We start from the raw sequence: 15,895 nt of genomic DNA, 5'->3' as shown, positions 1-15,895 counted from the left end.
ACAAAGCAGGCAACGACAAAATGACAAAACGCAGACAAACTGTACACCACTTTATTGGAAACATGTACACACACTTTGAATCCACACACAAAAGTAACATTCATCTAATCGTCAGTTGTAATATACCTGGAATAAGTCTATGCTTGTAAAACTAAGACGTGACAAAATAAAATCTCCAAAAAATGCACTTCAGATTGAGAACATGAGGTTGATACTGAAAAACGAAAAGCACACTGCAACATCAAGCCGAAAGCAAAAGTCAGCAGGCATTTATACGCATTATTATCAAGTATTTACAGCTCACAAGGGTGCAACTCTTTTTAATATTCGAGCATCATAACAACAATCCCCGGATGCAATACCTCTGATTTTATGATATGTGCTCCTCCGATAAACTGATGACTCATGAGGGAAATCAACATGATTAATGTCAGTGCACAGCTGAGCGATAAAACGGATACAATACACAGACAGCAAAAACTCTCCATCTCATCAGGTCATTTCTGCCTATGGTTGATTCCTACAAAACGTATTTTCTTAAAACAAGTGAGAAAAGTGTGAAATCATCTTGTATCAAGGAGTTGGCTTGTTTTAAAGCTGCATTAAGGGGCAGTGGAAACCTGTTATGGTTGTGATGGCAAAGATGTAAGCTTCGTTGCTTATTTACACATGCAGCAGCTGCAGAGCAACACCAGCATTCATCTGGGATCGTGTTGAAGTGCTGATGAAATAAAGAAGTGCAATAGTTATTCTTCCTCGAGTTCAGATTAGGTCTCCACCAATGAGCTAAAAGAGGCTAATTATCTGTGGTGACACACTTCACATTACACATAGTGAGGTCAGTTCATCGATCGGTGCAGCTTTTAAGAAAATAAAACTTTAAGGAATCAAATTACAGACAAAATGAATCTTGCAAACACAACATGACGGCAAACAAAAAGCTGATGCTCACTCTGTGTTACATTTATGATACAAAAGATTGTACATCTATTGGATGTATACATGTAGTAGGCCTCTCCTTTGTGTTTCATGACCTCACGATCAGCATTTTATATTTAAAAAGCTGCTGGATTTAGATCCAACTACATGATGACTGTGTCTATACGACTTGAAGCATCGTTGTGTGATGCTGCAGATATCATAACTGTACAATCTCTCTTTACTGCAGAGAGAGAGAGCCTGGCCTTTTTTGTCGTTTGTCTTTTATGAGCATACTCGATCAAACGTAGTAATTAATCTGCTGTTGATGCAACACTTTGTCCTTGTTTACAGGTTGTCTCGATACATTCGGTATAATGTACATGAGTTCTATCTAACAGTCATGTCACACTCACTTCTCTGTCGCTCTGAGTTTCTCGTTCTATTTTTCATTCTGGTATTCTGGCTCTGTGCCTGCTGGCTTACTGAGACCTTTTAAGGGTAACTTACATTTTTCCACCCTGGTCCCTGGTTGCTCGTGTTTTTGTGTCCAAGTGACACGACAGTCAGTTGCTAAACGAACTGTAATGTAATCAGGCAACTCCTCACCGTCAATGAATATCCACTAAAAGTGCTTGTTTCTACCGACAGGCTCAGACTGAACATCTTTTCAAATAAAGCTAACTATAAAGCTAAAAGCTAGCTAAGCTTTCTGTACTCCAACACGACAAACTGACAACACCGGCACTTCTCTCTCCAACTCTCGCAAAAAGGTTTTATTTCTCTTTGGACTCCTTTACATAATGTTGTCAGACACTTATAATAACAATCGGAGCCTGTCAGTAGCAACACACCACATGAATAATGACGAGTTGCCAGATATGATTACATTAAAGCCTGTTTAGTGGCTCCCATCTGCAGCGTTCTCCCTTTAACACTGGAAAGAGTTTTAGTCACTTGGACACACAAACATGGGAAAAAATAACCCAAGTTGAAAAAAACAGAAGTTAGCCTTTAATGGAACTGAGCGATAGTTCATGTTGTTAAATATGTGAAGTCAAAGTGTCTGCTGGTAAAAGGTCTGCAGGTGTTAATGAGTGAATGAGGATGGTATGTGATAAAAAGAGAAAGTGAGAGCAGCAGAGTGGTGAGCATGGCGGGACTGAATTAGTGCGCTGGTGTTCTTTGAGTGGTCGGAAAGACTAGAGAAGCGCTATACAAGTACAGTCCATTTACCATTAGCATTTGTCATCAGTGAGCCGCTCTGGTTCACTGTTTTATGGCCTCAATTAGCAGCCAGCTTCTATTTGTTCACGCTGGCCACGCTCCTTGTTTTATTTCAACAGCTACTTCTATTAGAAGGTTTAAGGTAATCAGTTTAGGCAGACTCTGAGGTGAACAATAAAAGGGTCGGTTCACAAAATCGAAAGAAAGAAAGAAACGTCGGGAGGCAGAAATCGCAGATTTGTTAACACATGGGCAAACGAAACAATGAAACATACCACACATATTATTTTTTCTCTCGTGCTTCGAATGAACAAACCTTGTAGGAGTCAAGGTGCTAAAAGAAATACTGAGCCAAACAGAGAGAGAAGATACCTAAGGTTTGTTTGACACTTCTTGCCAGCTGGGGGGGGGGGGGGGGGGGTGGTGATGAAGCAGTGATGTAGAGCAACTATGTCAAACCTCTGTGCATCACTGATCAACTAATTGTATTTTCAGCTAATAGTTTTGAAGTTACGCCGGGTTCACACTGGATAAAGAAGCACCGTGGAGCCATTCGGTCCGGCTCGCAATCTTAAGCTACAGTTTTGGCGTCTGTATGTGATGTCAATGATCTCATGGTGAAAGATGCAGGCAGAGAGGTATTAGCTCAGTAGAAAACAGCAGAGGAGCAGTCACTTGTTGACTGAGGAGATGTGTTTGTGGTGTGTGCATTTCAGCTTCCAGTGTGAGGCTGAAAGTTGTGTTAGAAAGTCGACAGAGAGTCTCATGTTTCAGACCAAACGTGACCGATGGCAGTCGATTGAGGGCTGGATGAAGTCGCGTCGCGTAGAGACGGTCCACTGACTTGTCTCGTGAGTGTTTCACGTCTAGGACGTCCTGAGCAGGTTGCTGAAAACTGAAAGAACAGAGCGACAAACGGATTAAAGAGAGTTCACTTCCTGCTGTGATATATATACTTTTGGATATATGTTTATACTTATATTGTTAAATGTTTATACCTACATCTGTTTGTTTTTTTGCTGCCCTTTTTTATATATATATTTTTTGTTTCTTGTTTATTGTAAATTTGTGTATGTACATCGAGAGCAAAGTGGAAACCGGAGTCAAATTCCATGTATGCATACACATACATGGCCAATAAAGCTGATTCTGATTCTGAGTAATATTCTGAGAAAAAAACCTCACAAATGTACAAAACAAATAATAGAATACGACAATAGAATTACCACTGCACGCTACTGAATCATTAATAATAATAATAATAATTCTCTGACAGGCCACTCTGCATAACGAGTGCTTTTACTTATGATACCCTGAGTACACGTAGCTGCTAACAATGATGTAGAGTTGATTCCTCCTGTATCATATAAGCTGTAACAGTTTTTCTCTTTCCATGAATCTGAATACACAAGAACCCACCTTGGGGATCAGACTGAGTACCGTGGTGGCCTTTCCCGCTCTCTGGATCTGCACCTGCAGAAAGAACATGTCATCAGTGTGATAACGGAGTCACGCTTCCTTCTATTTGTGAATCTGTCGATTTCTATCTATATACGACGTTGTAAAAACATAGCGACCTCCTTGCAGCTTGAAGCACAGCTTTTTCTTCTGGTAAGCTACGTAGCTGGTCACCGCTCCCATCAGAGCGACGCCGATGGCGCTGGCGATGCCTGCAATCTTTCCAGGTCCAGCTTCTGCAGGACAGAACACACACACACACACACGTGTCAATTTCACGGGTTAATTGCTACTGAGGTATAAAATAATTCACATGTATAAACTATACTTTCGAGAAAAAAAATCATATATGCTTTCTTTGAGAACATTTTCATCTTCAAGAAGAATAATACAGATGTTGGTATATCCTTGTGTCTGATTGGCTATTCCTGCTCAGAGCGGACATGTGATGAGTCATGCGATCACTTTTTTATTTTTCTCTCCTCATGGTGAACACATAGCATCCTGAAGTTGCATTCTTTTAGTCGGACCGTCGTTCCTAAACCGTGAAGTCATAACCTCAGTTTGCCACAAGGTGGCGGCCAATGACTGTAGATGACGGATGTGCTTGTAACCAGCAGAGAGCTCCCAGAACACACTGTACAGAGCGGCTGAGGTTCTAATGTTGTGACGCGAAACAACAAGAGCAACCCGTCGGCAGTAAAACCAACACAGAGAATAAAAAGAGGGATTCAAAGTGAACACACCCAAGCTCCAGGGAAGGGTGTGGCGCGCGCGCACACGCACACACACACACACACACACACTCACACACTGGCAGCATACATATTGAGTCATGAGGGAGAGGAGTGCCTTGTGATGGTGCAGTGTGTTAAAATGGGGCGTCACCTGGACAGAAAAAAGAAACACAGCCTCCAGCGTGACTAGCTGCTAGGAAATGCTGAGCATGTGTACACACACACACACACACACACACACACACACACACACACACACACACACTCACTCGCAGCACACTTTAGGGGGATCTTGATCCCCACATGGATCTCATACCGCCCATTTCAGTACTTTATGTGTTTGTTTTTTATGAGAAAGAAAGTTTACAACACAGCACACATATCTGCATATGAATGATAGAGGACGATTATACGCATCCTGTTATGTGGACAATGATACCTGTGGCTTAATGTTGCACATTGTAAGAAGAAGTCTTCCTCAGGGGCCCCTGAGGGCCTCAGGTCTGGGGACTGGAGTCAGCCCAGTGTGTGTGTGTGTGCGTTACTCTGTTGGTTCTGCAGATGATCACAAATCCAACACATTGTGAAGTGAGCGCTGACCGTTCCACATGGGTTTTTATTCATTATGCTTTATACATCTCATGACTTTACATTAAAAGCTTCAACTACAAAGAACCCGCCAAAATAAATACGCTGACCGTTACCAAAGACAAGACAGAGAACTACTCATGAGCTAAAGACAGAAACATCATCTGATCCAACATCTAAAAGTGAAGTTAATCGGAGACAATGAGAGGACACACAACCTCGACATGCTGGATCTGTCAATGCTGAAGAATGTGAAGAATGTGAGCAGACTGCTGCTGACTGTGGACGAGAGCAGCCGTGTCCTCACAGCCCACAACACGCATTCACAAAGACCTGATGCAAACATAACGTCAAGTTTATCTTGACTGAAAATAAATATTCTACAGCTTCAAGTGAACTCCATAACAGCTTCTACACATGAAGGTAAAACCGAGCATCAGAGTCACTGACTCATCAACTCGGACGCTTCAATCAATCAAATATATTCTATCGTCAGAAAAGTACCAGATCCACTCACACGTTAAAAGAAACCATGCACCATATGAATATATATGAGTCATGGCACTGCTGGGTGGGGAGTGACAGAATAATGAGTGTGTGAACACGCCTAAATGCAGGGTGTCTGGTAAGTCTGGAATAACAGGGATGAAGTCGACTATATCTTATTTCTTGCAGCGCTGACAACAGTTTATAGTCTTAGAGCGGTTCTTCATTTTCCAGTTCAAGCACAGACCTGCAGCTGTGAGTGTCCATGAGACGGAGGAAGCCAGAGCTCAAAGGGCACAGGAAGTGTGTACAGGGTTTCAAAATAAGATGAGAAATGAGAAGGAAAAAAAAGTATCCCGGTAGTATTCCTGACTTTTCAAACACCCTGCTATGTATTTTTCATCCAGGACCGAGAACATCAGTAACGTCTGAGAGCCAATCACAACTTAAAGGGAACATTCACCACCTTTAATGTCTAATCAGTGTTGATGGTATGGAAGCAGTTCATTCCTCAGTGCTTCATAGCTTCAAAGGACTACATTTACCATCAACCTTGACTGGACGAGCACTTAAAAGGTGTCAAATGCTCCCTTTAAATGGACAGTGGCTCATTGCACAGCCTGCAGCAGATCCATGGCCCTCTCTAACAGAGGGGTCAACATTTGCTTTAAGTTGGACATCCACATATAGAATTCCTCGGGCATGTTAGCATTTAGCATCTTCAGGATTTGGCCCCACAGAAGGTCTGGATCTGCAACGACACACAATCGAAGCAGGGTTTTAGCCAGAGGAACCAGACCGGGGCTGCTAATGTGAAGAACACTGAGCCAGCTATCAGTTCATCCTCAAAGACGCCACTTATGTGAGGGGAAATGAAACCGAATGCAGCTGATCGAATAAAGTGAAGTGATCCAGCTGACAATGCCCACAATTCAAATAAGAGGCTGACAAATGTACAGCGAGGTAAAGAGCTGCCGCTGCCTCCAGAGCCACAAGCAAATATGTGACGGCGGCATGTAAAACTAATAAAACACCAACACAACAACTGTTGGTTCAGAGAACACAACTTCCTCTGAGGCGGGGGAAGGGGAAATGCCCAACAAGAACCCCAGGAGAGACATAATGATGCCCACACTGACACAAAGACAGGAAGTAGATCCACAAGAGCACAGAACGAGAGCAGACAGGGATTTACCTTGAGGCTGATCGGCTCCACCTGTGAGAAAGACACAACGCAAGTCAGTCTATGAGGATTAGGACGGCCAGATATTGTTGTCAGTGAGGCCTTTCTGCTCTTCTGTATTAACTATAATAGGTAGAATAAAAAACATGAGGATGAAACGTACCCTGATCGTAGCCGGAGTCCGACGCTCCACCTGGATTCAAAAGACAGAAGGAGAAAAGTCAGTCAGACCTCAGGCTGAAGTGAAACTCTACATATCTCTGTGTTGCACTGACTAGAAATAGAAATAGACACAACAGATCAGTATTGCTGGCTCTGTGTGCAGTAAGCTGCAGTTAAAAACAGGTTAGCATAGCTGCTCCTTCACTAACACCATGGAGCAGAATCTCATCTGAAAAGAAGCCATGTGGCTCCAATTAGGCTGGAGAGCCTGTGGGTTTCTATTTCCTTTTTCTTTCCCTGGTAGAGGAACTAATTACTTCCATGCTCTGACTAAACTAGAGCACAGAGACACAAAACAAAGAACAACAGCGTCGGTACAGGACAGAAACAGAGAGCTTTCAATCGTCGTCTGAGCGATGCGGAATCTTAGAAAAAAGGATCAACAATAGGCCTGCAGTTTGTATCTATAATACCCATGACTCATCATTTACTTACTATTCTTCTGAGTCTCATATGGTGCAAAAATATATTGACATGGAAATCTGTGTGCAGAGATTGAAGCCCGAGCACCTTTTACTCTCTGTGGCCTTGATTTTGACTGCAGTATACAAGTCCTGCACCTCTATGACAAAACAATGGAATCTATATACTCAACATTTCTCCAAGTGTCCACAAGGAGACACTTGTCCAACCAATGTTGGACAGAAATGGAGGCTCAACCTGCTATTTACTGTTGAACAACCTGCTTTTCAACCGTGAGGTTCTGGATGTGTAGGGATATACAGTTAATCCTCCGACCGACAAATGACACAATAGCACAGCTCTGACCGTATAACATGTGTGTGCATGTGTGCTTTGTAGGACTGAGGCACATACCGTGGAACCAGTTTCCTCCTCCTCCCTCCACATCTCTCTGTAACTGTTCACCACACTAACCATGCTCACTCTCCTTCAAGCAACCAGAGTCGATGGTTCAAAAAGTGGCACGAGACCCGTCTCAGTTTTGTCAGCATTACAGTGACATTTAATAAATGTTGTGCCGTTCTCTGGAGAAGGGTTTTCATATCAACATATGTATCTAGCAAAGATATATATATATTCTACACCAGCATGTTAAAAGTACACCGGCGTGCCATGTTGGAGTAAACTCTGCAGTGTGACAGCTGATCAGGCTGCTGGCTCCACAGTCATGAGTGGATAAAAAGCGCTGGTGGTGCTGATGTCTTACCTCCACCTGGGCGGCCTCCATCAGGCTTGTAGTCTCCACCACTGACATCATCTAAGTCGGAGAGATCAAAATTTCCTCCACCTTCAAGAAATGAACAACACAATGTAAAACAAATCACAAACTGTAGATTAATGACTTCTAATAGTTACACTACGAACCACTTTCACAAGGACATTCATTAGGATAAGGATAAACCTGCTGCTATATTTTCTCAGGGTTGAAATGACAGCGGACTCACCTCCACTGCTTGGTGGCTTCACGGCAGGTTTATCAGGTTTGGAGTAGGGATCTGTGGGTACAAAGACGTTATCGACGTCAATAATTTAGTAAATACAGAAGGAGAGCAGATGCATTAAAACGGAACACCACCTAAATTAAGAATTCCAATGAATCGAAATTTCATATACGTATATTTAAAGGGTCTTTGATATGCAGCTGATGGCTACATAAGTGATATATTGGGCTAAGAGCTAAAAGAGGCTAACGCTACATGTCGCAGACACAAAGGCTCAGCGGTTAATGTGTGCAGACGGATTGAATTAGAACATTTGGCTGCTTAGCTTTCATTCTTGGACAATAATAATACAAACAGGAAAGCATCAGCCATTAAAACTCCACACTGGGGAGACCTTCATTGCCGGGACCGAGAGCGTCCTCCAGATCCAGTCCAAAGCCACCTAGAATACACAAACACACAGCTTTCACTGATCAAATCATAACTTATCATCCTGTTGCATCTGTAGGTAAAGCTTGTTTACGTAACCATATCAATGTGATTTTCATCAAGTTTATTTTGTGGCTTTTTTTGATCGTCAGCGCAGAGAGAGACAGGAAATGTGACACAGTATCGGTATCAGCTGACCCACATATTACATTACATTACATTACAGTCATTTAGCAGACGCTTTTATCCAAAGCGACTTACAATTCAGAGTCTATGACATTTCTACACCGTAGGCACAACTACGTTGGGTAACATATACCCAAAACTATCTTCACGGCCCAAACTAAGAGAGGTACGAGGGACGCCGTTAAACCTACCAGAATCTCCAGAACTTGGTTTCTTGGGTTTTAGAGTCGGATGCTCATCTGTGGAAAAAAGTATATTAATTTAGACAAGAACAACTAAACATCTGTATGACAACTGTTCAGTCGGAAACACCCATATCGCATTACCCATAAAACTGCCATGACTGCTTCACAGCTCACACTGGCATTATGTTTCAAACAGCAGCTGGCACATTTTAAAGTTCAAGAGAGCACACAACAGAAACACGGCAGCTTTAACCTGCTCAGAGTCATTTACCTGGTCCAAAAGCGTCCGAAAGGTCCAGCCCACCTGGAGGGAAAAGCAAGTAGAACACGTGAATTAGTCCAGACCAACCGTCTCATGCAAACTGAGCTAAAAAGATACTTTTACTTCTTTGTAATTACAACCACATGAAGTTACACTATCAACCCGGAAGTAGCTCCACGAGATCAAGTGGTTATTTAATGTCCGTCTCTTTTGTTTTCGCTTCCAAATAATGTGGTTCAGATAATGTGGTTCGGGTGTGGACCCGTCTCAAACCTGTCTGATCACTTGTGTGGTTTCCTAGGGCACTCCATTGTAAAGCTGTGTGAGGAGTGAACTGAAATACAACCCCGGGTATAAATATGTCCGGATGTCCCGTTTGACGGATTATTTTAATAAAATAGGAAGTGCCTGCAAAACATTATATTTGTCCAATAACACCTCTTCCTTAACTATTGGATTTAACGACATTGTGCAAATACCTTTAGAACTAAAGACATTCCCATCAGCCTTGGCTGTGTTCAGTGCAAACTAGGATGGTGAACATGGGACACGTCCCACAGTCATCATGGGTATGTAAAGGTTCAGATGTTAGCATTTAGCACCACTGTGCCAAAGTACAACCTCAGAGAGCTGCTAGCATGTAACAGATGGACCTCTGGGACAGGTAGAAGGATACAAACCATCACTGTTAGGCTTCTCTGGGGCCTTCGGCTGCTCTTTGGGCTTTGCAGGTGTTGGCTCTGAGGAACACAAGGAATTGAGCAGCGTTACTATCTAACAGCCTGGTTAACATTTCTACCCAGCATCCCCACTGTTCCTCTTAACTTTACCCTTTAAGTATATATGGACCAAAAACATTCACTAAAGGTCCACTTACGAGCTTTTTCGAGTGCATTCACAGCCTTCCTCGGCAGAAAGGGTTTGCTCAGTTGTGATGGAGATTGTTCGGACATGTGAAGCTTCATACTTAGGTCATGTCACGACAACTGAGCAACATCCACCCCCCGAAGAAGACCATGAGATGTGAATGAAAGCTCTGGTAAAAAGTGGATTCTGAGGGTTTTCTTTACTTTTCTATTTGTTCATTGAAGTTTACAGTGTGCTGTGTATTTGTTCAACACTCTATAAAGACTCGACAGTGTACCATGTGACCCACAGCAACCTCTACCTGATAAGATTCACCTGGTCTGACCCAGGTCCAGGGTCAGGTTACCAACCACATGGACCAGTGAAGGCTATACATAGATCATATAGTCACAGTGGGAATAGGGACATTAAAAAAGATGGCCGTAAAAACATTATATGTACTGTTTGTATATGTGGTTGTGAGACTACTCGGAGTATTGGATACAATAATACATCATTAATGAGGAAAATACAAATTACAGACTCTGGATATAAAACCCCATTGACACATCTGGAGTATCCACTGATTGTAAAAAGTCCTACTACAGAGAAAGTCACTCACCTGGATCGTCCAGAGCATCGAACAGGTCAAACCCTGTGTGAGGAAGACACGAGGAACATTGTTACAAACCAACAGTGGAACTCTGAACTGATCCACAGTCGGCGCTCGATCAGCTGACCAGAAGGTCTTCCTCTGCAGCCACTCAGCACTCTGGGGTTTTCCCCTTCATAGTGGAAGCACATGTGTTCTGTGTTTGGGTGTTGTAAGGACGTCCTGCAGTGTATTGCTCGGTTCCTATGGCAACGCTGACTGATACACATGAGTCACTGAGACTAGTGAGTTGTTTCCCCCACAGAGAAGCAGATAACACTTTTTGCCCAGGAGACAGAAAAACAGCTGACGTACTCACCCATAAAAGTCTTACTTCAATGACAGGCTTATCTCTTACGCACACTCAGACTCCATGTGTCCTGATACAAGCTTCACACTTCACACTTCAAACGCAGTTACACCAACATCAAATATGCACACGTGATCAGCGCTTCTTGAAGCAGCTTCCAGCAGCTAAAATGAACTGTTTTTACGGTGAAGCAGCTGTGCAATAAAAAGTGAAATTTAATGGAATGAATTCACTAATTGCGGTCTCTACGTACTTTAGGCTAAAAAGACAACAAAGGAAGTAATTGCTTCCAACAAAACAGCAAAATACAACCAAAGAACACAACATAGAATGTTCCCCACAGAACAGAACGCTGTAGGTGTGTCACATTTAACACTATGATGTTGGCATTCCTAGTCCATTCAACTCAGAGGTTTAATTCATATTTAATATATGTATTTATTATTTTTTTCAGATTCCAATTTCCAATTCCTCTGGCTCAATATAGCATCTGAATATTACGAGATCGCTGCGAAAGTCTGAGTCCCTTACATTCAATATGGCTAATTCATCTTCCTGCTATGGTTAGACTAACACCAGTTTGCCTGCAGACTATTTCAGGCCAGTTGAAGTAATTTACATGTAATATTATCACTTCCTTTTTTTTTCTACCATTAATGTTTATCATGTTCCACATGCTATTCCAGAACAAATAACCAAAAATAAATCGTACACAAATTTTAAAGATGTGGAATCTCTGCAACAGATCAGCATCCGCCTTGATTGAGCTTCAAAATCTGGGTCGAACCTCCTTCAACCACACCAACTGCTTGCCAACTTGCCAACGCACATGCCAACTGCTTGTCATGTGAGTGCCTGTGGTTTTCTCTAGCAGCCCTCGTCCTCACCTCAACAGGAAGCAGAGGCTCTGAGCATTTGTTCTTCATCTGGAAGAAGCTTTGCTGTGGTTTCAGTCTTTCAGTCTGTAAGATGAGTTACAGTGGACCCATTGCTACTTTGTCAGTTTTACTTTTCTACATGTATTCTTACTTTACGGTAATGACTTAATCAACACTATTCAGCTCTTTAGACACAAGAGCATTAGTGCACACTGATGTCGGGTAACAAGGCCTAAACATAGACTGTATACAAGAAGTGGACAATTTTGGCCGTCGACATCTTGTTTTTTGCAACCAGAAGTGCTACAAGAGGGTGGAGCTAAGTACAGCCGAACCAAAATGTTACAATTAACTTCTATGAATGGAAAACACACAGTGAAAGGGTTAAAGTTGTAAGACAAAAGCATGGACAACACCCAGACAATGCTGTGTAAGCGGGCTGTCAATCACAAGGTGGCCCCGCCCTAAAGCATCCCCTGCTTTATGGTCTGTTTGACTCTAATTGGACCATAATTTACTAAATGAACATCATACTGTATTGAAGAAGACTTGAAACTAGAGATTGAGACCATAAACTCATGTTTACAATGTTTACTGAGGTAATAAATCAAGAGAGAAGTAGTCATTTTCTCATAGACTTCTATACAACCAGAGGAGTCGCCCCCTGATGGACATTAGAGAGAATGCAGCTTTAAGACACTTCTGCATTGGCTTCACTCGGCAGAACCGGTGGTTGCTGCCTGCTATAACTGGACATAAATAAGTGGTTTTAAACGTTGTGTGTGTGTGTGTATCCCAGATGAAAGTCTGGTAGGGAGTTCCCTCCCTGAATCTGCGGCGCTGACTCAGTTCAACAAGTCCTGGGCGGAGCTCACTGATTGGCTGACCATGCTGGATAACATGGTGCAGAACAAGCGTGTGGTGGTGGCTGACCTGGAGGACATCGACGACAACATCAGTGGGCTTAAGGACACGGAACTGAACACGAAACGGAACACGGAACAGAATACGGATCGGAACACGGAACACGGAACAGCACATGGAACAGAATACGGAATTCGGAACACGGAACATGGAACAGAATACGGAATTCGGAACACGGAACACGGAACGGAACACGTGTTGAGGAATCGCCCCCTGATGGCCATTAGAGAGAATGCAGCTTTAAGACACTTCCGCACTGGCTTCACTTTTGAGAACCGGAGGTTGCCACCTGGGCCTGGCCCACAGTCAGCGTTCCAGATCATCCGAAAGGTTGAACGGGGTCGAGGTCAGGGGAACTATTCCTTTACGGCCCGGTGTTGTCATGTTAAAACAGGAAAAGGCCTGCCCAAACCCGCTGCCACAAATTTGGAAAAAAACACAATTGTATTCTGTAACATTAAGATTTCCCTGAAAAAGGATGAGGAGCCTTGTCCAACCATAAATAACCATGTTCTAGTGTACTGTTCAGCTGTAAAATGAGAAAGCAGTCAAGTCGAAAACCAAACGCCGCCCACCACCTGGAACGACCTCATCTCATCATCTCATCCAAATAAAATCATTTGTAAACATGCAGATTTACAAAGATTTACAGTTAATACATTCGCACAGTTAACTGAATAAATAAAGTATGAAAAATACTTTTTTTAATCTTGGTGTGGCACTAATAACCACATGGCTACTGTTTTAGTGGCAATTTATATAAATAAATAATAATGTCCGGCTAATATGTCAAATGTCCTGCTAGAAACACCCTTTAACAGCAGGAATACTACTTAAGAGAGTTTCCTTGCGTCACTTTAGAAGACAAACCCCTAAAATACATAACGCCATAACCATAATTACACGCCCTGCCGTTGCTGGTAATAATCCCAATAGTGCTCTTACCGTCTTCCGTTAACGTTCCGGTAACGAGTAAAAGGAGTAACGCAATCCTCAAACACAACTCCATGGTGGCTGTAACGTTACTTTCCAGTAATCAGCTAAATTAGCTTATTGCTGTAAACTTGGTCTCCGTGCGTCGCTTCAGCTAGCGGGTATTTGTGGACTCTCTCCCGGACTGAACAGCAGACCTCCCCGGTGTCCTGTTACAGTCTGTCGGTGTGAGTCAACTTCTCCAGACCGGGTGTGGCCACCTCATGAGAGGGGCGGCTCATATATATTTTTTTTAAACACATGTGATTTACAAACATAGATACAGATTTAAAAAAAACAATTTAAGGCTTCCAACTTTTTACTGAAATAGTTCGGTTCCGCCCCCCCCCCCCCCCAAATGCGTTCATTTCAAGCCGAAGTGTATTCGCAAATAGTGCAGTTTATTGTTCTTCTTGCTTTTAATAGAAAATAAAGACCTCGGAAAAGTTGGACGTTTGCATACGAATGACTATAATCTGCTACTGGATTCTGCGCACATTCAGGGACAAAATCACAAATTTAAACTCCAATATTAGAATAAATGTAGTTCCACGTGTAGTTCCCCATGTTGGGGCAGTTTCAACTGACCCAACATGAAACAATCATCACTTATGTGCCACCTAGTGTGTGTGCACGGCTTTCAATTTGACTCGTTGCTTCTGTCCATGTCTGTCTTTTAAAGCCATTGTGAATATATTCACTGATGATGTGACGAGCAGGAGTCCAGGGTCATAAGCATGTGGCTGTCTTAACTATTTATTCTAATAGTTATTCTAATATATTTCACCTTTTTATTCCTCTAAGGAGAGGAGAGGTTATTACTTGTTCCTTGTTTTTCAATGAGCACAAAAAAAGAAATGCTTGATGAATAAACCAGTCCCAATACTCACACTTAGGTGTGTGTTCATGTGACGGTCAGAAAATAGGAGGGAAGTTATTCCAAACCATTTAACTCACACTTGTGCATGCTTTATGTCCCACAGTCTCCTGCATCATATCAGTCCAGTTGTTGGCTGAATAATCCAGTTATGGTTATTGTACCTTCAGTGAAGTAAGTAAAGAAACCATCTGTCATTTGTTTTATGTACACCAGAATATTTTGGGTGTATGTTCAACATTATGGAAAAAGGAAAACTGGGCAAGCAATTTAATTTAAGGATCATTTTTAGATATGTTTTGGAGGTAATAAGAAGGAAAAAAATACATTTTATTTTGTACAGTTCATTTTAGGAAAAATACCACAATCAGAAGCAGAGATGAGTATAGAATCCAAAACAAATATTGGACTTTTTTTTTTTTATACAAAACTGCATCAATATGGCACCATGATAATAAAGAATAATTAGGAATGTTAAGAATACGAAGATAACAAAAACATATTTTGTTTGATAAATTTATTTTCATTTTACTTTGTATATGTACCCTAAACATGGGCAGTTTTGCGTGTCCATATGTTAATGTACGCATCTTAAAGGAAGTAATGAGCTATGACAGAATGTCATATTAACAATTTCTTATTCCTAATGGTTCTGATAAGATAAATGCTGAGATAAATAAATATCGCACCCTTTGATCAAAGCTTTAGAGAAATATATTCCTTTGTCATGAAGATTTTATCAGAAAGAAACCATTGAAAATGATATATGTTCCATATGTACAGTAGACCTATTGATACCTTTGCTTTATTCATTGTACTCCCCTCAGCTCCTAAGTACGCGTTCATTTGAACTATTTTTCTCTTACAGTCCTCCGATTGTAATACTTTGGTTGATACTTATTTATCCCAACAAATCATCTGAAAACCTCTGAATCGTGTAATGTATACAGTATTTGTATTTGTGTAATGGCCTCATTAATCAAGTCTGTCTGCATCACCATAAACAGTCTACAAATCACTCATTTGAAGCAATGATTGGCACATGTTAACCAAATAATATCAAGCTTATACAAATGAACGAACACACAAGTCCACCATTCATGATCCTCTTTATTGATCCTCCACCAAGCTCATCACGATGCTCGGATGTTC

General features: G+C 41.8%; 1 protein-coding gene across 2 annotated transcripts; it reads right to left on the bottom strand.

Annotated features, from left to right (window-relative positions):
- Window positions 1-37: 37 nt before the first annotated feature.
- Window positions 38-14,071, bottom strand: cd99 (CD99 molecule). 2 transcript variants are annotated; one of them, XM_076094342.1, is made up of 13 exons: window positions 13,840-14,071; window positions 10,753-10,785; window positions 9,965-10,024; window positions 9,294-9,326; window positions 9,029-9,076; window positions 8,617-8,664; window positions 8,226-8,276; window positions 7,988-8,068; window positions 6,761-6,790; window positions 6,610-6,630; window positions 3,723-3,839; window positions 3,565-3,618; window positions 38-3,040 (listed from the first exon to the last, which is right to left on the bottom strand). In XM_076094342.1, exons 1-13 carry the CDS (start codon window positions 13,901-13,903, stop codon window positions 3,012-3,014), a joined length of 669 nt encoding a protein of 222 aa, XP_075950457.1. In that variant the 5' UTR covers window positions 13,904-14,071; the 3' UTR covers window positions 38-3,011. The 2 variants fall into 2 exon arrangements, with proteins under 2 accessions (XP_075950457.1, XP_075950458.1); XM_076094343.1 differs by lacking the exons at window positions 38-3,040; window positions 3,565-3,618; window positions 3,723-3,839 and adding an exon at window positions 4,937-6,165.
- Between the last annotated feature and the right edge of the window lie 1,824 nt (window positions 14,072-15,895).

Source organism: Anarhichas minor, unplaced genomic scaffold (genome assembly GCF_050575085.1).
Source record: "Anarhichas minor isolate MPS153535 unplaced genomic scaffold, ASM5057508v1 ptg000018l, whole genome shotgun sequence".
Lineage (NCBI taxonomy): Eukaryota > Metazoa > Chordata > Actinopteri > Perciformes > Anarhichadidae > Anarhichas > Anarhichas minor.
Note: the sequence above shows the minus strand (reverse complement) of the source record. Positions and strands in the feature narration are given on the sequence as shown.

Coding starts and splice junctions, on each gene's coding strand:
- cd99 (XM_076094342.1), bottom strand. CDS start 13,903: ATGGAGTTGTGTTTGAGGATTGCGTTACTCCTTTTACTCGTTACCGGA. Junction 10,786..13,839: donor CGGAACGTTAACGGAAGACG/GTAAGAGCACTA, acceptor TTCCTCACACAG/GGTTTGACCTGTTCGATGCT. Junction 3,619..3,722: donor GTGCTTCAAGCTGCAAGGAG/GTCGCTATGTTT, acceptor TTCTTTCTGCAG/GTGCAGATCCAGAGAGCGGG.